The following is a 27,715-nucleotide window of genomic DNA, read 5'->3' as shown; positions in this document are numbered from 1 at the left end:
TACACGTATACACATACATTAATTCATTGAAAAGAATTTTAAAGTAATTATACATAAAATTTGCACGATAAAATCAATTGTGTTTGAAACGGAGGGCATTTCCATTGTTTTTTTCCTTCAATATAAACCTAAACCCCCACAGGATTAATATGTAAACTTAAAGATAAAATAAACACTGAAAGTAAGTATAATGATACCATGGCTATGGTACCTGGCCACTTCCTGGGAATTCCAAGGGCTGCCTGCCCATTTCCTAAGAATTGCAACGGCCTGCATACCCTCAAAACAGATGCATCAAAAACTGTACAGGTATACACATACATTAATTCATTGAAAATAATTTTAAAGTAATTATACATAAAATTTGCACGATAAAATCAATTGTGTTTAAAACGGAGGGCATTTCCATTGTTTTTTTCCTTCGCTCTACAACTTGATTTGAATCTGATCGAGTTTGGGAGAGAGAAAGCAAAGAGTCCGAAACCAACATATATCCTATATGAAAATGGTTTTCATTTTCTTTTAATGCACTATATTGCTTTAAACTTTTCCGGCAGCCAAAAAATTCCTGTGCCAAGATAACTTAATTGTAAGTGGATCATCCAGGAACATGGAGCATCACTGATAGCAGGTTTAGTAAAGCTTTTTTCAATGTCAACTTGCCTCCTACAGAAGGTCTGCAATTATGTTTCATGTTGGTTTGTTCATATTCAATTGCTTATTACCTTGTCATCACGTAATTCAAACTGTGGTCCAAATGACCCTCTTTCTGATTTTGTATACACATGTGGGAAATAATGGAACATGAGATTAAAGGAATTTGGAAACTTGCAGCTTGGATCAAGATATTTCATGACACAATCTTTAGTATATTTAATATTTCTTCTTATTTATGCCTAAACTCTTAAAAATCTTTTATTTGTATTATCTCAAAATTTTATAAATTTACATATTTGATTTGCGGCATACATGACTAAGAGGATCCATACTGTAGCTTCTTAATCCTTTAATATTGGATCAAAGATAAATTTTTTCTTTGTTTAATATCAAGTTAACCCTTATTCTATTAGTTCAAGAATGGCTTTGTTTGAGGAGTCTGCGTAGAATGGCGTTGGTCTTATGGCTCGTGACAGCAATAAGAAGTTGCAGATTTTCCGACATCAGAGTATCATTGTCATGCAATCAAAATTTGTATATGAAACGAAATTAAATCCTTCATATGTATTTGCCAAATAATGCTCTTCTTATGTATACAGTGTTTAATAGCAAGGCCAAAGAAAAAAGCTCTAAACAGAAAACTACCAATTTAAGCGCAACTAAGCAAGCATTCCTGATAATTTGTAATGGAAGGAGCAGTAAACACAAAAATTGAGCAGAAGATACAAACCTAGAATTCTGAATCAATTTTTTGTCCTCTTCTTGCTTCTCCAGCCTACAACCCAGAATTTTTTGATGCGAGTGATTAATAACAAATAATGAGCCTGAGAGTACGAGTAGAGCAACTACCATGGCCCCCATACTCGAAAGCATCAGTGAGCGCCGTCCGACTTTGTCTAGCAAAAATGTTGATATCAGAGCAAAAATAGTTTTGCAGATTCCAATACCTATGGTGGCGAGTAGCTTGTGGTCATCTCTCTTTATCCCAGCCTTCTCAAAAATTCGAGGACTGTACAAAACAACAGCATCAACACCTATGACCAAGTATTACAGCTAAAACCATTTAGAATCTGTCAAGCTCGAATAAGTGTGTCATATCTTTTGTAACCCCATAACTTGAGTTTGTCCAATAGATCCTTATTTAAAATCACTTTGCACTCCCATTTAAAATTTATGCATGCCTTCAAGGGAAATCCCCCTAATCATGAGCTCTGAAAATTAAGTAAAAAAACGAACCAAGATATGCATGAATATCTTTATATTAGTATAAAATCAAAGCAAAAACAGCTCAGTTTGTGCTACCCTGTTTTGGTTTTTGTAAAGGATTTTTTTTTGGGTAAATGAGGTCGAGCCTCGTAAAATCTAATAGACTAAAAGAATATACAAAGAGTTTGAACTAGCCACAAAGAAGACTTGAAACAAAACTCCAAGAATTCTAAGGACTAGCTTGAGAAAGAGAAAAACACTAACTTAACAAATAAAGCTAGTCTAAGCAAATAGACCAGCAAATTAAACAAGCAAAAGGCAGCATTCCAAAAGAGACCATGACATTCCAAATTAAACACCAGGAGAAAATTGCCAACTCCCAGCCAATAGATGAAATCCACGCAGCACTACCTATGCCTCCCATCCAAGAAGAGAAAAACATGCACACTCCAAACACCAACCACACACCAATCACCAACACAAAAAACAGTCCATGAGCTCGACAAATCCAGGAAAATGCAGACAGAAAAAATCTCTATCTGCTCCCAAGGACCATGTAAATCAAACGCAGCACAGCAAAAACATAAACCTGCCATACTCCAGCAAATTCTCTACACGCAGCTCGAGACGTGAAGCACAAAAACCCAAGACCCCTGAACTGCTATAATCCAGAAATTGAACAAAGCAACAGCAGAACCCGAAGCAAAATCTTGCAGAAAAATGAAATCCCACAAAAAACATTGCACCAAATCCTCCCAGACTCGAGACAAAAATCTGCAGCAAATTGAAACCCCAGGATCGAACCACCCCCCGAAAACAGAAAGCAACCTGCAGACCCATCTGCATAGCTTCAACAGATAACACACACAAAACCAGAGAAACAGACCCTGATTCTGCAGACCCCACAGCAGCACTAAACAATACCTACGGCTTTCAAATTGCTCAGAAACCTCCGAAAACCGCAACTTAAAACTACAGCAGCTCAGCTCGAAGCGAGAAACCACAAAGAAATCAAGAAAAACAACTCGGGCCCAAAAACAGATTCAAAGAAAATATATAGTTACCTGGGAGGCTGCCATATCAGATGCCCAAAATCCTCCTTCATAGATTTCATTACAGCTGCAGAGACAAGTCAAGCACACAACCATTGGTCGCTACTTTCATATAAACGCATATACAAAAACCAGAATCCAGAATTACTTTCATCATCATTGTACACAGTACATATACAAAAACCAGAATCCAGAATTACTTTCATTATCATTATGTCATGTAGCAGTCTTCTGGGTCTGGCCCTTCATTTACACATTCTAATTTACATTTAATATTAATGTACTCTCTCACATGCAGCGAGACCTCGTTTTCCATATCTCCATCCTGATAAAAGGGAAATACCATATTTTGTCCAAGTTCAGGGTCTTTTTTCATTCTAACAATCGATCCTTCCTGATCAAATGCAATAAGTCCACAATTTGTCAGAACATCGGGCCAAACACGGTTTATATACTTCCTTGCTTCTGAGCCCTGATCAAGATGAGCATGCATAAACCATGGGAAAGATGCTACAATCTTCTTATCACGATTAATATAGACCCCCCCTATAGATGTGGATAACTTCGAACTCATCGTCGGTGCCCTTCATCCTAATATACCTTGCTTTCATCTCCCTCCAAAAACTGTTAAATGTACCAGGGACGTTCTGAAATAAGATTATGATTCTCTTGCCAATATATTGTGAAAATCGAACTCGGGACCCATTTGTGTGCATAAAGACAGTGTCCAGATCCCAGAACATCTCCAGCTTTAATTTTTTTAACATTTCAAGCTCTAAATTGACAGCACTGCGAAAGCTGAACGGGTATGCTGGAGCACCATAACTCAACAATATATGAGTGCCCAACAGTTCGATGAATTTTCCATGAGGTCCAATAATCACCATCCTTGCCGGTACTGGCACTCCGAGCTCTTGGGGTTGTTGGAAAATCCTCTGCAACTTCTTACTACAATTTGTGTCGTTAAAAGGAAGTGCCAACCAAGGCATTGTCTTAATTTCATTCAAGAAAGAATCTTCAACCATGCGACCACATGTATCATCATGATGCTCGCACCAGCCGTGTGTGTATATAAGAACAATCTCAAACTCTTTCGAGTTTTCTGACAACTCTTGATAAAGCTTCTTAAGTGTCCCTGTGGTGTGTAATTCATCATGTTCATCTAGACATGGACAAAAATATAAGCCCACTGCCTTATGATCAAGACCATCGAGGGGTACCTGCCAAATTAAGTAGCATTTGTAAAGAAAGAAACCGATGTTAGTAAAAGTATGTATAGTTGAATGTACATATGAAAAAACTAGTAATACAAAACAGCATACTTGTCAAGGCATACAGAAGAACAAAGACAATAGCGAACTGCGTGGATGCCTAGGAGGTAAGGTGCCCTCCTAGTCGTCCATTAGGGGAATTAGGCGTTTTTCTATATATATAGGCGTATATATTAGATATTTATGTGCATACATTTTAATTGATTCTAACAATAATTACATTATTAATTTAAAGATTAGTCTATTTGATTGAAACAAATAGATTTTACTAACTTTTGTTTGTTTAATTTTGAGACTCTTGTTAGAAGTATGATGGTTCAATACTTGATTGTACAACTTTATAAATTTAACCACTTAAAGACGAAAATAGGCAAAATCAAATCATATATTAAAAAAAAGCACACATTTACGTATAGCTGATTGCCTAAATCTCCTAATGTACGCCTAGGTGTCGCTCACCTAGACTCTGCCTAATTCGCCTAACCTAGTAGAATCAAGACGGTTGATTTCAGCCTAGACGACGACTAAGCAACGTCTTAATAACTATGCAAAACAGACAAATATCTTTATTTTTTGTTAAGAAAACAGACAAATTTGTCTGTTTTCTTAACAACAAAACAGACAAATTTCTAATATCGTTAAAATCAAAAAATGGTGATTTAGCATGCATACCTGGTCTCCATTGTTGTTGACGAGATAATCACGTTCAGGAGTGGCCAAGAGTTTTTGAATGGAAAGAGGCTGCTGCATAAGTAAATTATCTTCCGAATTGATGGATTGTATTCTTTCGTTGGTAAAAGGATAAGCAGCAGCTCCGTACCTGAGAAACAAAGGGTCGGCATCATATTGCAAAACAAAACCTGTTGGGTCAATGATTACAGAACAAGGCATTCTGTGATAATTGTTAAACAGGTTTTCAAGGCATTTCCTGCATTCTAAATCTGAAAACGGAATGGCAGGCCATGGCATTGTGGAAAACATTTTCATAAAAATTTGATGAGGATCGGGAGAAAAATGATCATTAATTGCAACAAGGACGATCTCGAAATCACCTTTGGGCTGTAACTTATTATGTATATCCACCAAGTGTTTTGACACTGTGCCCAAATCGTCGTAATAAGCTGCGAGTGTCATAAAATATAAAACAACAAACTTGCCTGACAGATCCTTGGCCTTAACCCGCTGTTGGTTGGATTTGATAAGAAAATTCCTTTTTTTGGTGAATAAAAGGGCCGACAAATCGACTGTATCACCAATTTTAATAATGTTGCAACTAGTATTGTGCACCTTGTCTGTTTTTGCTTTGCCCGGATTGTTCCTCTTATTCTTGGATAGGATTGTGTCCTGGTCACAATTCATCTTTCTCTTTCTAACATATCGGATGGCCTTATACACATCATCATTATTTTTACTACTGGATGATGATGATGATTTGTTATGATGTTGTTCTCTAGTCGTATAGTTGAGCATCTTTTTGTTGCGCCTCTTGTTCCTATTAAGAGAAGTTAAATGGTTCCTCTTTCTCTTATTAGATGATGATGATGATGATTGGTTCCTCTTTCTCTTATTAGATGATGATGATGATGATTTAGTGTAAAGATTAGATATCTTCTCCTCTTCTTCTTCTTGTTTAGACATATTGTTCATCTTCCTCTTCTTCTTCTTCACAACGGCACAACGGATTGAGGTCCCCAAATCACTCCACATCTTCCTCTTGTTGTTGATGGGTGATGATTTTGATTTATTCTTCCCCTCCTCCTCGACAACATCATCATCATCATCATCATGTTTACACAAAATCCACTTTCCAGCAGGAGGATCCATCGATTGATTGAGTTTAATTTTGATATCTGAATTATTCTGGGTTTTACTTGTTGTGTGTGTCTTGCCACAAATCTTCCTTTGCTGTGTGTATATATATAGGCTTCAGGTCGTTTATCTTCTACTGCCTGTATACTTCCTATTGGGCCGCCCAACCCTTTTTCGGGCTTTGTTTCCAAATATTTATTTATTTAGTTTTCAAAAATATTATATATTATATAGGTGATATGATATGATATATAGGTGTTTGAATAATAGTAGAAGAAGAAAATTAATTATAAGGGGGGACTGGTCTTAGTACGATCATAAATAAAATATAATTATATTATTCTACTATTATTCAAACACCATATTTTTATTTATGAATACAATAAAAATATTATTTTATTTAGTTTTAAAAAAATATTATTTTATTTAGTTTTAAAACTAAATAAAATAATATTTTTGAAAACTAAATAAATAAATATTTGGAAACAAAGCCCGAAAAAGGGTTGCCCGACCCAATAGGAAGTAGAGGTGCACATGGGTCGGGTTGGCCGGGTTAGAGGCGATTTTACAACGCGACCCAGTTAAATCGACTTGAATTTTTTTAACCCAACCCATAAAATATAATTTCGTTACCCAACCCTACCCGTCGTACATCGGTTTGGGTCGGGTTGGGTTGGTTTGGATGTGTTGAACGATCCGATAAAAAAAGTTCCAATAATATTTATTATCACTCATTTTGAAAATTTAGATAAAAATAAAATTTGTATAATTATAATTATAGTACTAATATTTAAATTTGATTAACATCATAATTTTAGTAATGTATATCATATCGTAAATTATATGCATAACTAAATGATTTAACCATACATCTGTAAATGAAAATGAATATGCAAACAAATAAAATTATTACTCACGAAACTTAATATGATATTGGAGATGAGAAAATAATACACAACATATTTAAGATACTGTAGTAATTACGTGAAAACATACGAGAAGAGGCGTAAATATATGTCAAACTTAAAAAATTATATAAAATTATGGATATATATAAAAATATATACTAGCATAATGATCGTGCGAGACACATGTAATTTTCTAGTTTATTATATTATAAGGATATAATGAGACTACTTTAATATAAACCAAATTTAAAATATAAACTAGAAAACAAATATTGTTTTAAAAAGAATTACTTCGAAATATAACACATATTGTACCGTTTGACATTACACAAATATCTGAATAAAAATATATTTTTAATTAAATTATGCAATAAATAATTTATGTTTGTTTATAAATAAACATCAAATATCTTATCACTCTTAATGAAAAATCTAACTTTTACTACTTAGTGGTGTAATTTATTTATATTTTCAAAAATTTTGAAAAATGAATCGAGCCGGAAGGGTGGACTCAATTGGTTAAATAGATGAAAAATTGTGCTCCCGGTCACATATTCAAATCACGCATTTGGAAACAAAGCCCGAAAAAGGGTTGGGCGGCCCAATAGGAAGTATACAGGCAGTAGAAGATAAACGACCTGAAGCCTATATATATATATATATACACATCAAAGGAAGATTTGGGGCAAGACACACACAACAAGTAAAACCCAGAATAATTCAGATATCAAAATTAAACTCAATCAATCGATGGATCCTCCTGCTGGAAAGTGGATTTTGTGTAAACATGATGATGATGATGATGATGTTGTCGAGGAGGAGGGGAAGAATAAATCAAAATCATCACCCATCAACAACAAGAGGAAGATGTGGAGTGATTTGGGGACCTCAATCCGTTGTGCCGTTGTGAAGAAGAAGAAGAGGAAGATGAACAATATGTCTAAACAAGAAGAAGAAGAGGAGAAGATATCTAATCTTTACGCTAAATCATCATCATCATCATCTAATAAGAGAAAGAGGAACCAATCATCATCATCATCATCTAATAAGAGAAAAAGGAACCATTTAACTTCTCTTAATAGGAACAAGAGGCGCAACAAAAAGATGCTCAACTATACGACTAGAGAACAACATCATAACAAATCATCATCATCATCCAGTAGTAAAAATAATGATGATGTGTATAAGGCCATCCGATATGTTAGAAAGAGAAAGATGAATTGTGACCAGGACACAATCCTATCCAAGAATAAGAGGAACAATCCGGGCAAAGCAAAAACAGACAAGGTGCACAATACTAGTTGCAACATTATTAAAATTGGTGATACAGTCGATTTGTCGGCCCTTTTATTCACCAAAAAAAGGAATTTTCTTATCAAATCCAACCAACAGCGGGTTAAGGCCAAGGATCTGTCAGGCAAGTTTGTTGTTTTATATTTTATGACACTCGCAGCTTATTACGACGATTTGGGCACAGTGTCAAAACACTTGGTGGATATACATAATAAGTTACAGCCCAAAGGTGATTTCGAGATCGTCCTTGTTGCAATTAATGATCATTTTTCTCCCGATCCTCATCAAATTTTTATGAAAATGTTTTCCACAATGCCATGGCCTGCCATTCCGTTTTCAGATTTAGAATGCAGGAAATGCCTTGAAAACCTGTTTAACAATTATCACAGAATGCCTTGTTCTGTAATCATTGACCCAACAGGTTTTGTTTTGCAATATGATGCCGACCCTTTGTTTCTCAGGTACGGAGCTGCTGCTTATCCTTTTACCAACGAAAGAATACAATCCATCAATTTGGAAGATAATCTACTTATGCAGCAGCCTCTTTCCATTCAAAAACTATTGGCCACTCCTGAACGTGATTATCTCGTCAACAACAATGGAGACCAGGTATGCATGCTAAATCACCATTTTTTGATTTTAACGATATTAGAAATTTGTCTGTTTTGTTGTTAAGAAAACAGACAAATTTGTTTTGTCTGTTTTCTTAACAAAAAATAAAGATATTTGTCTGTTTTGCATAGTTATTAAGATGTTGCTTAGTCGTCGTCTAGGCTGAAATCAACCGTCTTGATTCTACTAGGTTAGGCGAATTAGGAGGAGTCTAGGTGAGCGACGCCTAGGCATACATTAGGAGATTTAGGCAATCAAATATACGTAAATGTGTGCTTTTTTTAATATATGATTTGATTTTACCTATTTTCGTCTTTAAGTGGTTAAATTTATAAAGTTGTACAATTAAGTATTGAACCATCATACTTCTAACAAGAGTCTCAAAATTAAACAAACAAAAGTTAGTAAAATATATTTGTTTCAATCAAATAGACTAATCTTTAAATTAATAATGTAATTATTGTTAGAATCAATTAAAATGTATGCACATAAATATCTAATATATACGCCTATATATATAGTAAAACGCCTAATTCCCCTAATGGACGACTAGGAGGGCACCTTACCTCCTAGGCATCCAGGCAGTTCGCTATTGTCTTTGTTCTTCTTTACGCCTTGACAAGTATGCTGTTTTGTATTACTAGTTTTTTCATATGTACATTCAACTATACATACTTTTACTAACATCGGTTTCTTTCTTTACAAATGCTACTTAATTTGGCAGGTACCCCTCGATGGTCTTGATCATAAGGCAGTGGGCTTATATTTTTGTCCATGTCTAGATAAACATGATGAATTACACACCACAGGGGCACTTAAGAAGCTTTATCAAGAGTTGTCAGAAAACTCGAAAGAGTTTGAGATTGTTCTTATATACACACACGGCTGGTGCGAGCATCATGAGGATACATGTGGTCGCATGGTTGAAGATTCTTTCTTGAATGGAATTAAGACAATGCCTTGGTTGGCACTTCCTTTTAACGACACAAATTGTAGTAAGAAGTTGCAGAGGATATTCCAACAACCCCAAGAGCTCGGAGTGCCAGTACCAGCAAGGATGGTGATTATTGGACCTCATGGAAAATTCATCGAACTGTTGGGCACTCATATATTGTTGAGTTATGGTGCTCCAGCATACTCGTTCAGCTTTCGCAGTGCTGTCAATTTAGAGCTTGAAATGTTAAAAAAATTAAAGCTGGAGATGTTCTGGGATCTGGACACTGTCTTTATGCACACAAATGGGTCCCGAGTTCGATTTTCACAATATATTGGCAAGAGAATTATAATCTTATTTCAGAACGTCCCCGGTACATTCAACAGTTTTTGGAGGGAGATGAAAGCAAGGTATATTAGGATGAAGGGCACCGACGATGAGTTCGAAGTTATCCACATCTATAGGGGGGTCTATATTAATCGTGATAAGAAGATTGTAGCATCTTTCCCATGGTTTATGCATGCTCATCTTGATCAGGGCTCAGAAGCAAGAAAGTATATAAACCGTGTTTGGCCCGATGTTCTGACAAATTGTGGACTTATTGCATTTGATCAGGACGGATCGATTGTTAGAATGAAAAAAGACCCTGAACTTGGACAAAATATGGTATTTCCCTTTTATCAGGATGGAGATATGGAAAACGAGGTCTCGCTGCATGTGAGAGAGTACATTAATATTAAATGTAAATTAGAATGTGTAAATAAAGGGCCAGACCCAGAAGACTGCTACATGACATAATGATAATGAAAGTAATTCTGGATTCTGGTTTTTGTATATGTACTGTGTACAATGATGATGAAAGTAATTCTGGATTCTGGTTTTTGTATATGCGTTTATATGAAAGTAGCGACCAATGGTTGTGTGCTTGACTTGTCTCTGCAGCTGTAATGAAATCTATGAAGGAGGATTTTGGGCATCTGATATGGCAGCCTCCCAGGTAACTATATATTTTCTTTGAATCTGTTTTTGGACCCGAGTTGTTTTTCTTGATTTCTTTGTGGTTTCTCGCTTCGAGCTGAGCTGCTGTAGTTTTAAGTTGCGGTTTTTGGAGGTTTCTGAGCAATTTGAAAGCCGTAGGTATTGTTTAGTGCTGCTGTGGGGTCTGCAGAATCAGGGTCTGTTTCTCTGGTTTTGTGTGTGTTATCTGTTGAAGCTATGCAGATGGGTCTGCAGGTTGCTTTCTGTTTTCGGGGGGTGGTTCGATCCTGGGGTTTCAATTTGCTGCAGATTTTTGTCTCGAGTCTGGGAGGATTTGGTGCAATGTTTTTTGTGGGATTTCATTTTTCTGCAAGATTTTGCTTCGGGTTCTGCTGTTGCTTTTTTCAATTTCTGGATTATAGCAGTTCAGGGGTCTTGGGTTTTTGTGCTTCACGTCTCGAGCTGCGTGTAGAGAATTTGCTGGAGTATGGCAGGTTTATGTTTTTGCTGTGCTGCGTTTGATTTACATGGTCCTTGGGAGCAGATAGAGATTTTTTCTGTCTGCATTTTCCTGGATTTGTCGAGCTCATGGACTGTTTTTTGTGTTGGTGATTGGTGTGTGGTTGGTGTTTGGAGTGTGCATGTTTTTCTCTTCTTGGATGGGAGGCATAGGTAGTGCTGCGTGGATTTCATCTATTGGCTGGGAGTTGGCAATTTTCTCCTGGTGTTTAATTTGGAATGTCATGGTCTCTTTTGGAATGCTGCCTTTTGCTTGTTTAATTTGCTGGTCTATTTGCTTAGACTAGCTTTATTTTTTAAGTTAGTGTTTTTCTCTTTCTCAAGCTAGTCCTTAGAATTCTTGGAGTTTTGTTTCAAGTCTTCTTTGTGGCTAGTTCAAACTCTTTGTATATTCTTTTAGTCTATTAGATTTTACGAGGCTCGACCTCATTTACCCAAAAAAAAAATCCTTTACAAAAACCAAAACAGGGTAGCACAAACTGAGCTCTTTTTGCTTTAATTTTATACTAATATAAAGATATTCATGCATATCTTGGTTCGTTTTTTTACTTAATTTTCAGAGCTCATGATTAGGGGGATTTCCCTTGAAGGCATGCATAAATTTTAAATGGGAGTGCAAAGTGATTTTAAATAAGGATCTATTGGACAAACTCAAGTTATGGGGTTACAAAAGATATGACACACTTATTCGAGCTTGACAGATTCTAAATGGTTTTAGCTGTAATACTTGGTCATAGGTGTTGATGCTGTTGTTTTGTACAGTCCTCGAATTTTTGAGAAGGCTGGGATAAAGAGAGATGACCACAAGCTACTCGCCACCATAGGTATTGGAATCTGCAAAACTATTTTTGCTCTGATATCAACATTTTTGCTAGACAAAGTCGGACGGTGCCCACTGATGCTTTCGAGTATGGGGGCCATGGTAGTTGCTCTACTCGTACTCTCAGGCTCATTATTTGTTATTAATCACTCGCATCAAAAAATTCTGGGTTGTAGGCTGGAGAAGCAAGAAGAGGACAAAAAATTGATTCAGAATTCTAGGTTTGTATCTTCTGCTCAATTTTTGTGTTTACTGCTCCTTCCATTACAAATTATCAGGAATGCTTGCTTAGTTGCGCTTAAATTGGTAGTTTTCTGTTTAGAGCTTTTTTCTTTGGCCTTGCTATTAAACACTGTATACATAAGAAGAGCATTATTTGGCAAATACATATGAAGGATTTAATTTCGTTTCATATACAAATTTTGATTGCATGACAATGATACTCTGATGTCGGAAAATCTGCAACTTCTTATTGCTGTCACGAGCCATAAGACCAACGCCATTCTACGCAGACTCCTCAAACAAAGCCATTCTTGAACTAATAGAATAAGGGTTAACTTGATATTAAACAAAGAAAAAATTTATCTTTGATCCAATATTAAAGGATTAAGAAGCTACAGTATGGATCCTCTTAGTCATGTATGCCGCAAATCAAATATGTAAATTTATAAAATTTTGAGATAATACAAATAAAAGATTTTTAAGAGTTTAGGCATAAATAAGAAGAAATATTAAATATACTAAAGATTGTGTCATGAAATATCTTGATCCAAGCTGCAAGTTTCCAAATTCCTTTAATCTCATGTTCCATTATTTCCACATGTGTATACAAAATCAGAAAGAGGGTCATTTGGACCACAGTTTGAATTACGTGATGACAAGGTAATAAGCAATTGAATATGAACAAACCAACATGAAACATAATTGCAGACCTTCTGTAGGAGGCAAGTTGACATTGAAAAAAGCTTTACTAAACCTGCTATCAGTGATACTCCATGTTCCTGGATGATCCACTTACAATTAAGTTATCTTGGCACAGGAATTTTTTGGCTGCCGGAAAAGTTTAAAGCAATATAGTGCATTAAAAGAAAATGAAAACCATTTTCATATAGGATATATGTTGGTTTCGGACTCTTTGCTTTCTCTCTCCCAAACTCGATCAGATTCAAATCAAGTTGTAGAGCGAAGGAAAAAAACAATGGAAATGCCCTCCGTTTTAAACACAATTGATTTTATCGTGCAAATTTTATGTATAATTACTTTAAAATTATTTTCAATGAATTAATGTATGTGTATACCTGTACAGTTTTTGATTCATCTGTTTTGAGGGTATGCAGGCCGTTGCAGTTCTTAGGAAATGGGCAGGCAGCCCTTGGAATTCCCAGGAAGTGGCCAGGTACCATAGCCATGGTATCATTATACTTACTTTCAGTGTTTATTTTATCTTTAAGTTTACATATTAATCCTGTGGGGGTTTAGGTCTATATTGAAGGAAAAAAACAATGGAAATGCCCTCCGTTTCAAACACAATTGATTTTATCGTGCAAATTTTATGTATAATTACTTTAAAATTCTTTTCAATGAATTAATGTATGTGTATGTGTGTACAATTTTTTATGCATATATTTTGAGGGTATGCAGGTCCTTGCAGTTCTTAGGAAATGGGCAGGCAGCCCTTGGAATTCTCAGGAAGTGGCCAGGTACCATAGCCATGGTATCATTATGCTTACTTTCAGTGTTTATTTTATCTTTAAGTTTACATATTAATCCTGTGGGGGTTTAGGTTTATATTGAGCTCCATATAAATTGGGTTTTGCGGATTATCCATCTTATGGAAGTTTATGTTGAGCTCTCATACTCTCTTTGGACCTTAAATATATAATCACTTTCTTCCGAGCTTTGTTTGTTCATTATAAGATGCATGACATAATTAATTTATCTTTAATTTTGTACGTCTTTGTTCTTCTCTGTTTTTAGATATTTTCTGATTTATGTAGGATGCCTATGAACATCTCTTTTTAGTTAAGTATTCAGGCCGCTAATTGTGACCACAATGCGTTATGCATAAAGGCATGCTATTGAATTCAACAGCCACATTAAGTTTATTCATTCACATTTTTCCAGGCTTCCTATCAGATCCCTCAGATTTGGTGGTGTTGTATTGTAAAAACAGACGAAATTAAAGGAAAAAGCAAAGAACTAAATTGAAATATCCTATGCGTTTATATGAAAGTAGCGACCAATGGTTGTGTGCTCGACTTGGCTCTGCAGCTGTAACGAAATCTATGAAGGAGGATCTTAGGCATCTGATATGGCAGCCTCCCAGGTAACTATATATTTTCCTTGAATCTCTGATCGATTTAAAATTGATTGTTTAAAGCATAAATCATATATTTAGCTCTATTATCTCTCTTCCAAATAATATGTGTGGATTTTAGGCAAAAAAAATTTTGATTCAAAACTTCAGGTTGCTCAAAGTTCCCTTACATGAAAATATTAATACCTTTAAATTTACTGCACATGGATGTGACCTTCTGAAACTGTGCAGTGCATAGGTCAACAAGTACAACCCAAAAGAGGTCGTGGCTATGTTTTTTTCCTGTAAATTGATATAAATACTTCTGTACTTTCATGTGGCTTCATATTTGTTTTAACAGAGAAACGTTTGACAATATGTGTCTACATATAAAAAAGGAAGTTATAATAGGCTGTCGTGAGATCTTAAATTTAGCCCAATTGTGTATTTAAATCCTTTTAGGCGTAATTATAAATAATTTTTGCTTTTTATTTTCCCTTTATACTATTTCTTTAGGTTTAAATGTGCTTTGCTATTTTTTGTCGTATAAGGTTTACAATACTGGATCCATACCATTAACGGGTGAGTAGCTTTTTGAGTATCATGTGGAGGTGCACCTATCTGTCATGCCATCCATTCTGAATTTGATGGTTTTCTCCGTTTATGTGTTCTAGCTTGCTGATATGTTAGCACAGGCTACATACTATATTTTCCCTTTTTTCATCTCTTTTCATGTAATTAAAAGCTTTGTCCGAGGGGTAGGTCTAGTGAGTTTTTGGTGTGGTGGTTGGGGGTTTCGATGCTGGGTTGTAGTAGATCAGAGTTTTGGGTGGTTTTGGGACATGGGGAGTGCCCGAGGTGTGGATTCTGTCTGGAGTGGGGGTTTTATTTTGCAGGTTTTTAGGTCTGAAGGTTTAGATGGGTTCTGTAGTGCTGTTGCAGGTCGTGTAGAGGGTCTGGTTTTTTTCGAATGCTGGAGAGGTTTTGCTCATTTTCAGTGTGGAGTTTCGCTTCGAAGTCGTGATGCTGTAGTTTCAAGTGGTGGTGCTGTTGTAACTTCGAGCGAAGTCTGCAGAATAGGGGAGTTGTTCGTGCAAAGTTTCTCGTGGTGTGACTTCTGTCTGGGGTTTTGGCTGGGTTCTGTTATTGCTGGAATTTGTTTTTGGGCCCGAGTTGTTTTTCTTGATTTCTTTGGTAGTTGCTCTACTCATACTCTCAGGCTCATTGTCTGGTATTTATCACTCGCATCAGACCGTTCCTTGGGCTGTTATTTTGGCAATAATTTCGGTGTATTGCTTGTGTCAGTGTTTAAGCATTATGCTCAGGATTACAACCCTTGTACCGATATAAAGAAAAGCTTCAACCTACGCAGGCTTCTTGGTGATATGCCTAGCATTGAAACTCTTAAGGGCAATATCATCAGCCTCTGGATAAAAGTTTAACAAATTAGATTTCTTTCCTTTTCTTAAATTAAAATATGTCTCTTGTGTTTTAATTTAATAATGTACATACATAGTTTTTGGATCCAGGTTTAACTTTTCACAATTATCTAACCTCAACAATGGAGAACTTGAAGACACTGAAATTATGTAGTGTTGCATTTAATGACGTGTATGTGATTTCAAATGCTCTGTGCTTGCTCAGAAGTATGCCCATGTTGGAATGACTTGAGATAAAAGTGGTGAGTGCTAGTACTAAATTGTGTATTAATTGTTAAAATATTGCTGAAACTTAGATGAGGCACCAACTGATAATTTGTTCTTGATTTCAACTCACGATGCAATGTATATGTTACACTCTTGTAATGCAGGGTTGTGACATGAACTGTGGGAGAAACGTAGAGTTAACAGCTGGACAATATTTGGAATCACCAGATTGTGAGCATGTAACTCTAAACCAACTCCAAAATGTGAGCTCCTTTTATTAAAGCTTTGTGAATAGAAATTCAAATCTATGAGTTCAATGCACCTTAAATTACGTACAAAAGAGACAAATAAATTAGGACGGAGGGAGTATCTTGGAGGAGTTGATCTGGCCTCCATGAATTCTATGAATTGATAATAGAAAGTGAAGGTGACAGGACAAATATTCATGCAACTTAATTCCTGAAGGATAGAAAACATGACCAGGAATTGGTCTTTGAGACATGAGACCTATTTCTTAAAACAGGTACATTCAGTCAGAAGTATGTTCAGCTATTGAGCATTTCCCAAGAGCACCGTCTATTTGCATTCACTCGCTAGTCTTTCACCTCTATTGTTAATAACTCTCACAAACTGCAGTCAGATATTCTTTTTGTAATAAATTTTTGGATGATAAAACTACTAATCAAACTGAGCTTTGGACAAGCCAATTCACGATGCTATGTCAAATACAGAGTTACGTTTTTTTTTCCACTGTCAAGGCAAAAGGAAAGAAATTGATGATCAACATTCAAGTAACACTTTATTACTCTATTAAAAAACCCGCCATATATTACCATTTCACAATAGAGTTCTCTTCACTCAGGTCCATTGTCAAATACAGAAATTTTGTCTTCACTTATATCAACACTGCAATAAAAGTGACTGATCAGCATTGTATGTCAAGAATGTAGACTGTTATTAATTTCAAACAGTATCTTAAGCCACAAGTATGAGCATCAAAAGTACATAATAATTGAAGTAGTCAAAATCAGAACGTTGTTTTATAACAGAAAAAATATATTGCAAAATCCATGAAATCTGGTAACATGTGACTTAGAAGCAAGATTCTTAACAGAAGTCCGCTTATCCAAAAAAATTCCAGTTAAAATATACTGATAGCCAAGATAGAAACAAAAATTTGAGCAGAGTAGTGTTTTCTACGATTTAATAGCTGATCTAGGTTGTTACATGAGTAAAATGCCAGCCCACAAAGACAGATTGCTTAGCTAACTATATTTTCATAGATTCAGAGGGGTTAGATTTTACCAATTGAGCATGCAACTGGTGGAAATTTATAATGACAATATACATTTCTTAAATTAAAGAATGCATAAAAGGGATAGGGTATTTCCTTCAGACAGTGTTCATGAGAAGCAGCATAATGCATTCATATTTGGTGTAAATGTTAGAAAAATAATACAAGGTCCCTAATGTAAGATTTGGTGTTGATTACAGAGGTACGCCAATTGAATAATAAACAAAGCTCTTTTACATTTAGGAAGGGAAAACAATCAATCACAATGCACTCTGATAAATTAATAAAAGCATAGGATGATTCCCATAATGCCAAATTAGATAATCAGGCCCTCGAGGATTTCTTACCTAATCAGCCTTGTCCTGTTATTCTTGGACCAAATTGCTTGTAGAGAATTGTCTTGCTGGCTGCGTACACGTCCAAGACAGCCTCTGACACTACAAGCAGCTCCAAGTCACGCATTAGTTGCTCAAGGATTGTAAGTGAAACTAGGTGGTTACCAACTGTCTTCTCTAGCTGTGAAACGTGAAATGTATCTACTCGACTCATCGACTGCATCATGAAAGTATTCTACAACAATCAAATGAAGTAATGAATGATTAAATCACATTAACAGTAGTGAGAAAAATGAAGCAACCAGCACAATCTACACAATGTCTAATCTTTTATAATCAAGTGACAAATTTATAAATCCTACCCATAATTAGATTAAAAAATACACCATCTTACAGTGAAAAAGAAACAAAAAGGAACACTTTAGAAGCCCTCAATCTGTGTACAAGTCGGAACATAAACTCATTATTGTGCATCGAGAGCACAACTCAACAAAAGTATCAAGTGATTTATGCATTCAACTCTCATTGAATCCCTCGAGTCCTTCAGCTGGGAGGAAGCTCTCCGTGTGGCTGAGAACTCCTAGGAGGAAGCTTTGAGATGGAAATTCAACGTACTTGGTCTGTTTCTTCCTGTAGTCGTACAACATTTCTCCTAATCTAGTTTTTCCAAAAAACTGATTTGCACCAGAGTAGAGAAACAACCAATCTATCTCCTCCGAACCAGTGCCAAAAGTGAACATTTTGTTCCAAACCACCTCACCAGAAACTGCTATTGGTGTCCACAAACTGAGCTCCTTTTCAACAAGTGACCCGTCAGGAACAGTTTTAAGGACCACAGCCACGGAGCCCTCAAAATTCAAAACGTGGACTTCCTTGCATGAACAAAGCTTGGGTACGAAATCAGTCCAAACAGTTCGGTATGCAAATCAAAAGTTATAATGAAATCCACACCTTCCATATACAAAACCCCGTCAACAACGGGACCAGACCTCAAAACAGGGGATGGGGGGTAATAGAGAAAACTTGGTAACTCAGTATCGACCTTAATGACCCTCCAGGAATCAGAATTTGAAGAATACAAATGCGCTGCTTCCAAACCCACATGTTTATTATCAATTTTCTGATATTCAAGAAATAAAACCTTAAAGTCACAGGATACACAATCAAATCCAAACCCAACTTCAAATTTGTAGGCTTTTAGGACTGGTCGTGGGTTGTCGATGATAACAGTGAAGGGTGTGTGCGGTTTGTCAATAACAGGGGTGCGTGGTGGTGGGTGGAATATTGTATGTCTCCTCTCCTCAGTCATGGTGAAAGCCGCAGGTGGAAGCATGAGTTTCTTATACATCCTAGTTAGGGGATTTAATAGATATAAATCAGCTTTAAAGTTATGAAAAACACAAACAACACCGTTAGAAGAGCTTACAAATTGTAATAAATCAAAAGGGGGCATCAAGGGGATATTCACCGAATAGTGTTTGAGAGAATCGGGGTAGAGAATAGTGGCAGCGTGACAGCCTTCATTATCGTCTACTCTAGAAGTAATCATAATAATAGAGGGTAATTTATTTACAGAAATTAGGTGGTGAGCAATGTGGAATTTAGGTGTTGAAATGATAGAATGCCATAACTTACAAACATATTTACATCTGAACAGCGAAATGACACAAGTGCGAGAGAGTATGTTGAATATAAGGTCCTTCGATAAATACCTCTCAGCACTTGAAGATAAGATCTCGGCCCCTGCATTGTCTTCTTGAGTTGCTTTTGCTTTGCCCGGATTGTTCCTCTTATTCTTGGATAGGATTGTGTCCTGGTCACAATTCATCTTTCTCTTTCTAACATATCTGATGGCCTTATACACATCATCATTATTTTTACTACTGGATGATGATGATGATTTGTTATGATGTTGTTCTCTAGTCGTATAGTTGAACATCTTTTTGTTGCGCCTCTTGTTCCTATTAAGAGAAGTTAAATGGTTCCTCTTTCTCTTATTAGATGATGATGATGATGATTGGTTCCTCTTTCTCTTATTAGATGATGATGATGATGATTAGCGTAAGATTAGATATCTTCTCCTCTTCTTCTTCTTGTTTAGACATATTGGTCATCTTCCTCTTCTTCTTCTTCACAACGGCACAACGGATTGAGGTGCCCAAATCACTCCACATCTTCTTCCTCTTGTTGTTGATGGTTGATGATTTTGATTTATTCTTCCCCTCCTCCTCGACAACATCATCATCATCATCAATCATCATGTTTACACAAAATCCACTTTCCAGCAGGAGGATCCATCGATTGATTGATTGAGTTTAATTTTAATATCTGTATTATTCTGGGTTTTACTTGTTGTGTGTGTCTTGCCCCAAATCTTCCTTTGCTGTGTGTATATATATATATATATAGGCTTCAGGTCGTTTATCTTCTACTGCCTGTATACTTCCTATTTGGCTGCACATGGGTTTGAACAAACCGATCAACGACACCCAACTCAACCCTTTTTCAACCCGAAAAAACCCCACCTAATGTAAACCGAATTATAGATGAATTGTTTTTTATCAACCCGACATAAATGGGTTGGGTACGGATTACAAATATTTTTACCATAACCCAACCCAACCCGATTCATTAATATATTCTCCATAATTTTATATAATTTTTTAAGTTTGACATATATTTACGCCTCTTCTCGTATGTTTTCACGTAACTATTATAGTATCTTAAATGTGTTGTGTATTATTTTCTCATCTCCAATATCAATTAAGTTTCCTGGGTAATAATTTATTTGTTCAATTTATGTTTGCATATTCATTTTCATCTGTAGATGTATCGTTAAAACATTTAGTTATGCATATAATTTACGATATGATATACATTACTAAATTATGATGTTAATCAAATTTAAATATTAGTACTTTAACTATAATTATACAAAATTTCATTTTTATCTAAATTTTCAAGATGAGTGATAATAAATAGTATTAGAACTTTTTTATCGGATCATTCAACACATCCAAACCAACCCAACCCCCGACCCAAAACCGGATGTACGACGGGTAGTGGTTGGGTAACGAAATTATATTTTAATGGGTTGGGTTAAAAAAATTCAAGTCGATTTAATTGGGGGTCGGGTTGTAAAATCGCCTTTAAACCCGGCCAACCCGAACAGATGTGCACCCCTATTTCCTATTGGCCGGCCAACCCTTTTTCGGGCTTGTTTCCAAATATTTATTTATTTAGTTTTCAAAAATATATTTTATTTAGTTTTAAAACTAATAAAATAATATTTTTTTAAAACTAAATAAAAATAATATTTTTATTGTATTCATAAATAAAAATATGGTGTTTGAATAATAGTAGAATAATATATTATATTTGATTTATGATCGTACTAAGGACATACTTTAAATACTTATTCTAATAAGATATTATTTTTAATCGTCTACTTTTAATTATAGAACATTAATGCTTGAGATTGTTTTGACAGTATAATATCAAATTTTTAAATAAAAAATTTCTTACGCTTATGTTATGTCATCTTTTAGCATGACAAATATTTTTTAATAATCCCGTAATTTATTAATTATTAATTATGATTAATTAATATTAACCTTAGGCAGTTAACATAAGGATTGTGAATAAAGGTGAAGGTTAATTTGATATGCGTGCAAATCAATTTCCACACAAGAATTTTTTGCAACAACTGCGGCACTACCTATTAGGGCCGCTCATGGATTACGTAACCCGTCAAACCCGACCCGACCCAACCCAATCCTGAAATGAGCCGTTTAAACTGAACGTTTAAAACCGTGGATTAATTGGGTTATTTTTTTATTTAACCCGTTTAAAATGGAAGGTTTTTTAAAAGGATAAAATCTTACCCAACCCATTATAAACGGGTTAAATAAAAAATAACTCAATTAATCCACGGTTTTAAACGGTTCAGTTTAAACGGCTCATTTCAGGATTGGGTTGGGTCGGGTCGGGTTTGACGGGTTACGTAATCCATGAGCGGCCCTAATAGGTAGTGCCGCAGTTGTTGCAAAAAATTCTTGTGTGGAAATTGATTTGCACGCATATCAAAGTAACCTTCACCTTTATTCACAATCCTTATGTTAACTGCCTAAGGTTAATATTAATTAATCATAATTAATAATATAAATTACGGGATTATTAAAAAATATTTGTCATGCTAAAAGATGACATAACATAAGCGTAAGAAATTTTTTATTTAAAAATTTGATATTATACTGTCAAAACAATCTCAAGCATTAATGTTCTATAATTAAAAGTAGACGATTAAAAATAATATCTTATTAGAATAAGTATTTAAAGTATGTCCTTAGTACGATCATAAATCAAATATAATTATATTATTCTACTATTATTCAAACACCATATTTTTATTTATGAATACAATAAAAATATTATTTTATTTAGTTTTAAAAAATATTATTTTATTTAGTTTTAAAACTAAATAAAATAATATTTTGAAAACTAATAAATAAATATTTGGAAACAAAGCCCGAAAAAGGGTTGGCCGGCCGAATAGGAAATAGGGGTGCACATCGGTCGGGTTGGCCGGGTTAAAGGCGATTTTACAACCCGACCCAATTAAATCGACTTGAATTTTTTAACCCAACCCATAAAATAATTTCGTTACCCAACCCTACCCGTCGTACATCGGTTTGGGTCGGGTTGGGTTGGTTTGGATGTGTTGAATGATCCGATAAAAAAAGTTCCAATACTATTTATTACCACTCATCTTGAAAATTTAGATAAAAATGAAATTTGTAATTATAGTTAAAGTACTAATATTTAAATTTGATTAACATCATAATTTTAGTAATGTATATCATATCGTAAATTATATGCATAACTAAATGTTTTAACGATACATCTACAGATGAAAATGAATATGCAAACATAAATTGAACAAATAAAATTATTACCCAGGAAACTTAATATGATATTGGAGATGAGAAAATAATACACAACACATTTAAGATACTATAATAGTTACGTGAAAACATACGAGAAGAGGCGTAAATATATGTCAAACTTAAAAAATTATATAAAATTATGGAGAATATATTAATGAATCGGGTTGGGTTGGGTTATGGAAAAATATTTGTAATCCGTACCCAACCCATTTATGTGGGTTGATAAAAACAATTCATCTATAATTCGGTTTACATTATGTGGGGTTTTTTCGGGGAAAAAGGGTTGAGTTGGGTGTCGTTGATCGGTTTGTTCAAACCCATGGTGCAGCCAAATAGGAAGTATACAGGTAGTAGGAAGATAAACGACCTGAAGCCTTATAATATATTATATATCAACACGACAGCAAAGGAAGATTTGGGGGCAAAGACACACACAACAAGTAAAACCCAGAATAATACAGATATTAAAATTAACTCAATCAATCAATCGATGGATCTCTCCTGCTGGAAAGTGATTTTTGTGTAAACATGATGATGATGATGATGATGTTGTCGAGGAGGAGGGGAAAAGAATTATCAAAATCATCAACCATCAACAACAAGAGGAAGAAGATGTGGAGTGATTTGGGCACCTCAATCCGTTGTGCCGTGTGAAGAAGAAGAAGAGGAAGATGAACAATATTGTCTAAACAAGAAGAAGAAGAGGAGAAGATATCTAATCTTTACGCTAAATCATCATCATCATCATCTAATAAGAGAAAGAGGAACCAATCATCATCATCATCATCTAATAAGAGAAAGAGGAACCATTTAACTTCTCTTAATAGGATCAAGAGGCGCAACAAAAAGATGTTCAACTATACGACTAGAGAACAACATCATAACAAATCATCATCATCATCCAGTAGTAAAAATATGATGATGTGTATAAGGCCATCAGATATGTTGAAAGAGAAAGATGAATGTGACTAGGACACAATCCTATCCAGAATAAGAGGAACAATCCGGGCAAAGCAAAGCAACTCAAGAAGACAATGCAGGGCCCGAGATCTTATCTTCAAGTGCTGAGAGGTATTTATCGAAGGACCTTATATTCAACATACTCTCTCGCACATTGTGTCATTTCGCTGTTCAGATGTAAATATGTTTGTAAGTATGGCATTCTATCATTTCAACACCTAAATTCCACATTGCTCACCACCTAATTTCCTGTAAATAAATTACCCTCTATTATTATGATTACTTCTAGAGTAGACGATAATGAAGGCTGTCACGCTGCCACTATTCTCTACCCCGATTCTCTCAAACACTATTCGGTGAATATCCCCTTGATGCCCCCTTTTGATTATTACAATTTGTAAGCTCTTCTAACGGTGTTGTTTGTGTTTTCATAACTTTAAAGCTGATTTATATCTATTAAATCCCCTAACTAGGATGTATAAGAAACTCATGCTTCCACCCTGCGGCTTTCACCATGACTGAGGAGAGGAGACATACAATATTCCACCCACCACCACGCACCCCTGTTATTGACAAACTGCACACACCCTTCACTGTTATCATCGACAACCCACGACCAGTCCTAAAAGCCTACAAATTTGAAGTTGGGTTTGGATTTGATTGTGTATCCTGTGACTTTAAGGTTTTATTTCTTGAATATCAGAAAATTGATAATAAACATGTGGGTTTGGAAGCAGCGCATTTGTATTCTTCAAATTCTGATTCCTGGAGGGTCATTAAGGTCGATACTGAGTTACCAAGTTTTCTCTATTACCCCCCATCCCCTGTTTTGAGGTCTGGTCCCGTTGTTGACGGGGTTTTGTATATGGAAGGTGTGGATTTCATTATAACTTTTGATTTGCATACCGAACTGTTTGGACTGATTTCGTACCCAAGCTTTGTTCATGCAAGGAAGTCCAACGTTTTGAATTTTGAGGGCTCCGTGGCTGTGGTCCTTAAACTGTTCCTGACGGGTCACTTGTTGAAAAGGAGCTCAGTTTGTGGACACCAATAGCAGTTTCTGGTGAGGTGGTTTGGAACAAAATGTTCACTTTGGCACTGGTTCGGAGGAGATAGATTGGTTGTTTCTCTACTCTGGTGCAAATCAGTTTTTTGGAAAAACTAGATTAGGAGAAATGTTGTACGACTACAGGAAGAAACATACCAAGTACGTTGAATTTCCATCTCAAAGCTTCCTCCTAGGAGTTCTCAGCCACACGGAGAGCTTCCTCCCAGCTGAAGGACTCGAGGGATTCAATGAGAGTTGAATGCATAAATCACTTGATACTTTTGTTGAGTTGTGCTCTCGATGCACAATAATGAGTTTATGTTCCGACTTGTACACAGATTGAGGGCTTCTAAAGTGTTCCTTTTTGTTTCTTTTCACTGTAAGATGGTGTATTTTTTAATCTAATTATGGGCAGGATTTATAAATTTGTCACTTGATTATAAAAGATTAGACATTGTGTAGATTGTGCTGGTTGCTTCATTTTTCTCACTACTGTTAATGTGATTTAATCATTCATTACTTCATTTGATTGTTGTAGAATACTTTCATGATGCAGTCGATGAGTCGAGTAGATACATTTCACGTTTCACAGCTAGAGAAGACAGTTGGTAACCACCTAGTTTCACTTACAATCCTTGAGCAACTAATGCGTGACTTGGAGCTGCTTGTAGTGTCAGAGGCTGTCTTGGACGTGTACGCAGCCAGCAAGACAATTCTCTACAAGCAATTTGGTCCAAGAATAACAGGACAAGGCTGATTAGGTAAGAAATCCTCGAGGGCCTGATTATCTAATTTGGCATTATGGGAATCATCCTATGCTTTATTAATTTATCAGAGTGCATTGTGATTGATTGTTTTCCCTTCCTAAATGTAAAAGAGCTTTGTTTATTATTCAATTGGCGTACCTCTGTAATCAACACCAAATCTTACATTAGGGACCTTGTATTATTTTTCTAACATTTACACCAAATATGAATGCATTATGCTGCTTCTCATGAACACTGTCTGAAGGAAATACCCTATCCCTTTTATGCATTCTTTAATTTAAGAAATGTATATTGTCATTATAAATTTCCACCAGTTGCATGCTCAATTGGTAAAATCTAACCCCTCTGAATATATGAAAATATAGTTAGCTAAGCAATCTGTCTTTGTGGGCTGGCATTTTACTCATGTAACAACCTAGATCAGCTATTAAATCGTAGAAAACACTACTCTGCTCAAATTTTTTGTTTCTATCTTGGCTATCAGTATATTTTAACTGGAATATTTTTTGGATAAGCGGACTTCTGTTAAGAATCTTGCTTCTAAGTCACATGTTACCAGATTTCATGGATTTTGCAATATATTTTTTCTGTTATAAAACAACGTTCTGATTTTGACTACTTCAATTATTATGTACTTTTGATGCTCATACTTGTGGCTTAAGATACTGTTTGAAATTAATAACAGTCTACATTCTTGACATACAATGCTGATCAGTCACTTTTATTGCAGTGTTGATATAAGTGAAGACAAAATTTCTGTATTTGACAATGGACCTGAGTGAAGAGAACTCTATTGTGAAATGGTAATATATGGCGGGTTTTTTAATAGAGTAATAAAGTGTTACTTGAATGTTGATCATCAATTTCTTTCCTTGTGCCTTGACAGTGGAAAAAAAACGTAACTCTGTATTTGACATAGCATCGTGAATTGGCTTGTCCAAAGCTCAGTTTGATTAGTAGTTTTATCATCCAAAAATTTATTACAAAAAGAATATCTGACTGCAGTTTGTGAGAGTTATTAACAATAGAGGTGAAAGACTAGCGATAGTGAATGCAAATAGACGGTGCTCTTGGGAAATGCTCAATAGCTGAACATACTTCTGACTGAATGTACCTGTTTTAAGAAATAGGTCTCATGTCTCAAAGACCAATTCCTGGTCATGTTTTCTATCCTTCAGGAATTAAGTTGCATGAATATTTGTCCTGTCACCTTCACTTTCTATTATCAATTCATAGAATTCATAGAGGCCAGATCAACTCCTCCAAGATACTCCCTCTGTCCTAATTTATTTGTCTCTTTTGTACGTAATTTAAGGTGCATTGAACTCATAGATTTGAATTTCTATTCACAAAGCTTTAATAACAGGAGCTCACATTTTGGAGTTGGTTTAGAGTTACATGCTCACAATCTGGTGATTCCAAATATTGTCCAGCTGTTAACTCTACGTTTCTCCCACAGTTCATGTCACAACCCTGCATTACAAGAGTGTAACATATACATTGCATCGTGAGTTGAAATCAAGAACAAATTATCAGTTGGTGCCTCATCTAAGTTTCAGCAATATTTTAACAATTAATACACAATTTAGTACTAGCACTCACCACTTTTATCTCAAGTCATTCCAATATGGGCATACTTCTGAGCAAGCACAGAGCATTTGAAATCACATACACGTCATTAAATGCAACACTACATAATTTCAGTGTCTTCAAGTTCTCCATTGTTGAGGTTAGATAATTGTGAAAAGTTAAACCTGGATCCAAAAACTATGTATGTACATTATTAAATTAAAACACAAGAGACATATTTTAATTTAAAAAAAGGAAAGAAATCTAATTTGTTAAACTTTTATCCAGAGGCTGATGATATTGCCCTTAAGAGTTTCAATGCTAGGCATATCACCAAGAAGCCTGCGTAGGTTGAAGCTTTTCTTTATATCGGTACAAGGGTTGTAATCCTGAGCATAATGCTTAAACACTGACACAAGCAATACACCGAAATTATTGCCAAAATAACAGCCCAAGGAACGGTCTGATGCGAGTGATAAATAACAGACAATGAGCCTGAGAGTACGAGTAGAGCAACTACCAAAGAAATCAAGAAAAACAACTCGGGCCCAAAAAAAAATTCCAGCAATAACAAAACCCAGCCAAAACCCCAGACAAAAGTCACACCACGAGAAACTTTGCACGAACAACTCCCCTATTCGGCAGACTTCGCTCGAAGTTACAACATCACCACCACTTGAAACTACAGCATCACGACTTCGAAGTGAAACTCCACACTGAAAACGAGCAAAACCCCTCCAGCATTCGAAAAAAACCAGACCCTCTACACGACCTGCAACAGCACTACAGAACCCA

The 27,715-nt window shown here is 35.5% G+C and overlaps 1 protein-coding gene and 2 long non-coding RNA genes across 4 annotated transcripts; 1 reads left to right on the top strand and 2 right to left on the bottom strand.

Annotated features, from left to right (window-relative positions):
• Nucleotides 1-3,445: 3,445 nt before the first annotated feature.
• Nucleotides 3,446-6,010, bottom strand: LOC141705202 (putative nucleoredoxin 1). Its single transcript, XM_074508254.1, has 2 exons — nt 4,859-6,010; nt 3,446-4,135 (listed from the first exon to the last, which is right to left on the bottom strand). Exons 1-2 carry the CDS (start codon nt 6,008-6,010, stop codon nt 3,446-3,448), a joined length of 1,842 nt encoding a protein of 613 aa, XP_074364355.1.
• A 6,153-nt stretch (nt 6,011-12,163) lies between these two features.
• On the top strand, nt 12,164-15,719 carry LOC141705200 (uncharacterized). 2 transcript variants are annotated; one of them, XR_012568248.1, is made up of 4 exons: nt 12,164-12,280; nt 13,397-13,759; nt 14,184-14,385; nt 15,661-15,719. It is a non-coding gene; the product is annotated as an uncharacterized LOC141705200 (long non-coding RNA). The 2 variants fall into 2 exon arrangements; XR_012568247.1 differs by lacking the exon at nt 15,661-15,719 and adding an exon at nt 14,907-15,315.
• Nucleotides 15,720-16,781: 1,062 nt separating this feature from the next.
• Nucleotides 16,782-19,609, bottom strand: LOC141705204 (uncharacterized). Its single transcript, XR_012568250.1, has 3 exons — nt 19,343-19,609; nt 17,643-17,865; nt 16,782-16,907 (listed from the first exon to the last, which is right to left on the bottom strand). It is a non-coding gene; the product is annotated as an uncharacterized LOC141705204 (long non-coding RNA).
• Nucleotides 19,610-27,715: the final 8,106 nt, after the last annotated feature.

This window comes from Apium graveolens, unplaced genomic scaffold, assembly GCF_009905375.1.
Source record: "Apium graveolens cultivar Ventura unplaced genomic scaffold, ASM990537v1 ctg8625, whole genome shotgun sequence".
Lineage (NCBI taxonomy): Eukaryota > Viridiplantae > Streptophyta > Magnoliopsida > Apiales > Apiaceae > Apium > Apium graveolens.
This window is presented reverse-complemented; position numbering and strand designations above follow the sequence as displayed.

Excerpts from the sequence above, each read along its gene's own strand:
- LOC141705202 (XM_074508254.1), bottom strand. The coding sequence starts at position 6,010 with ATGGATCCTCCTGCTGGAAAGTGGATTTTGTGTAAACATGATGATGAT. Across the intron at positions 4,136-4,858 it reads TCAACAACAATGGAGACCAG|GTACCCCTCGATGGTCTTGA; the intron begins GTATGCATGCTA and ends TTAATTTGGCAG.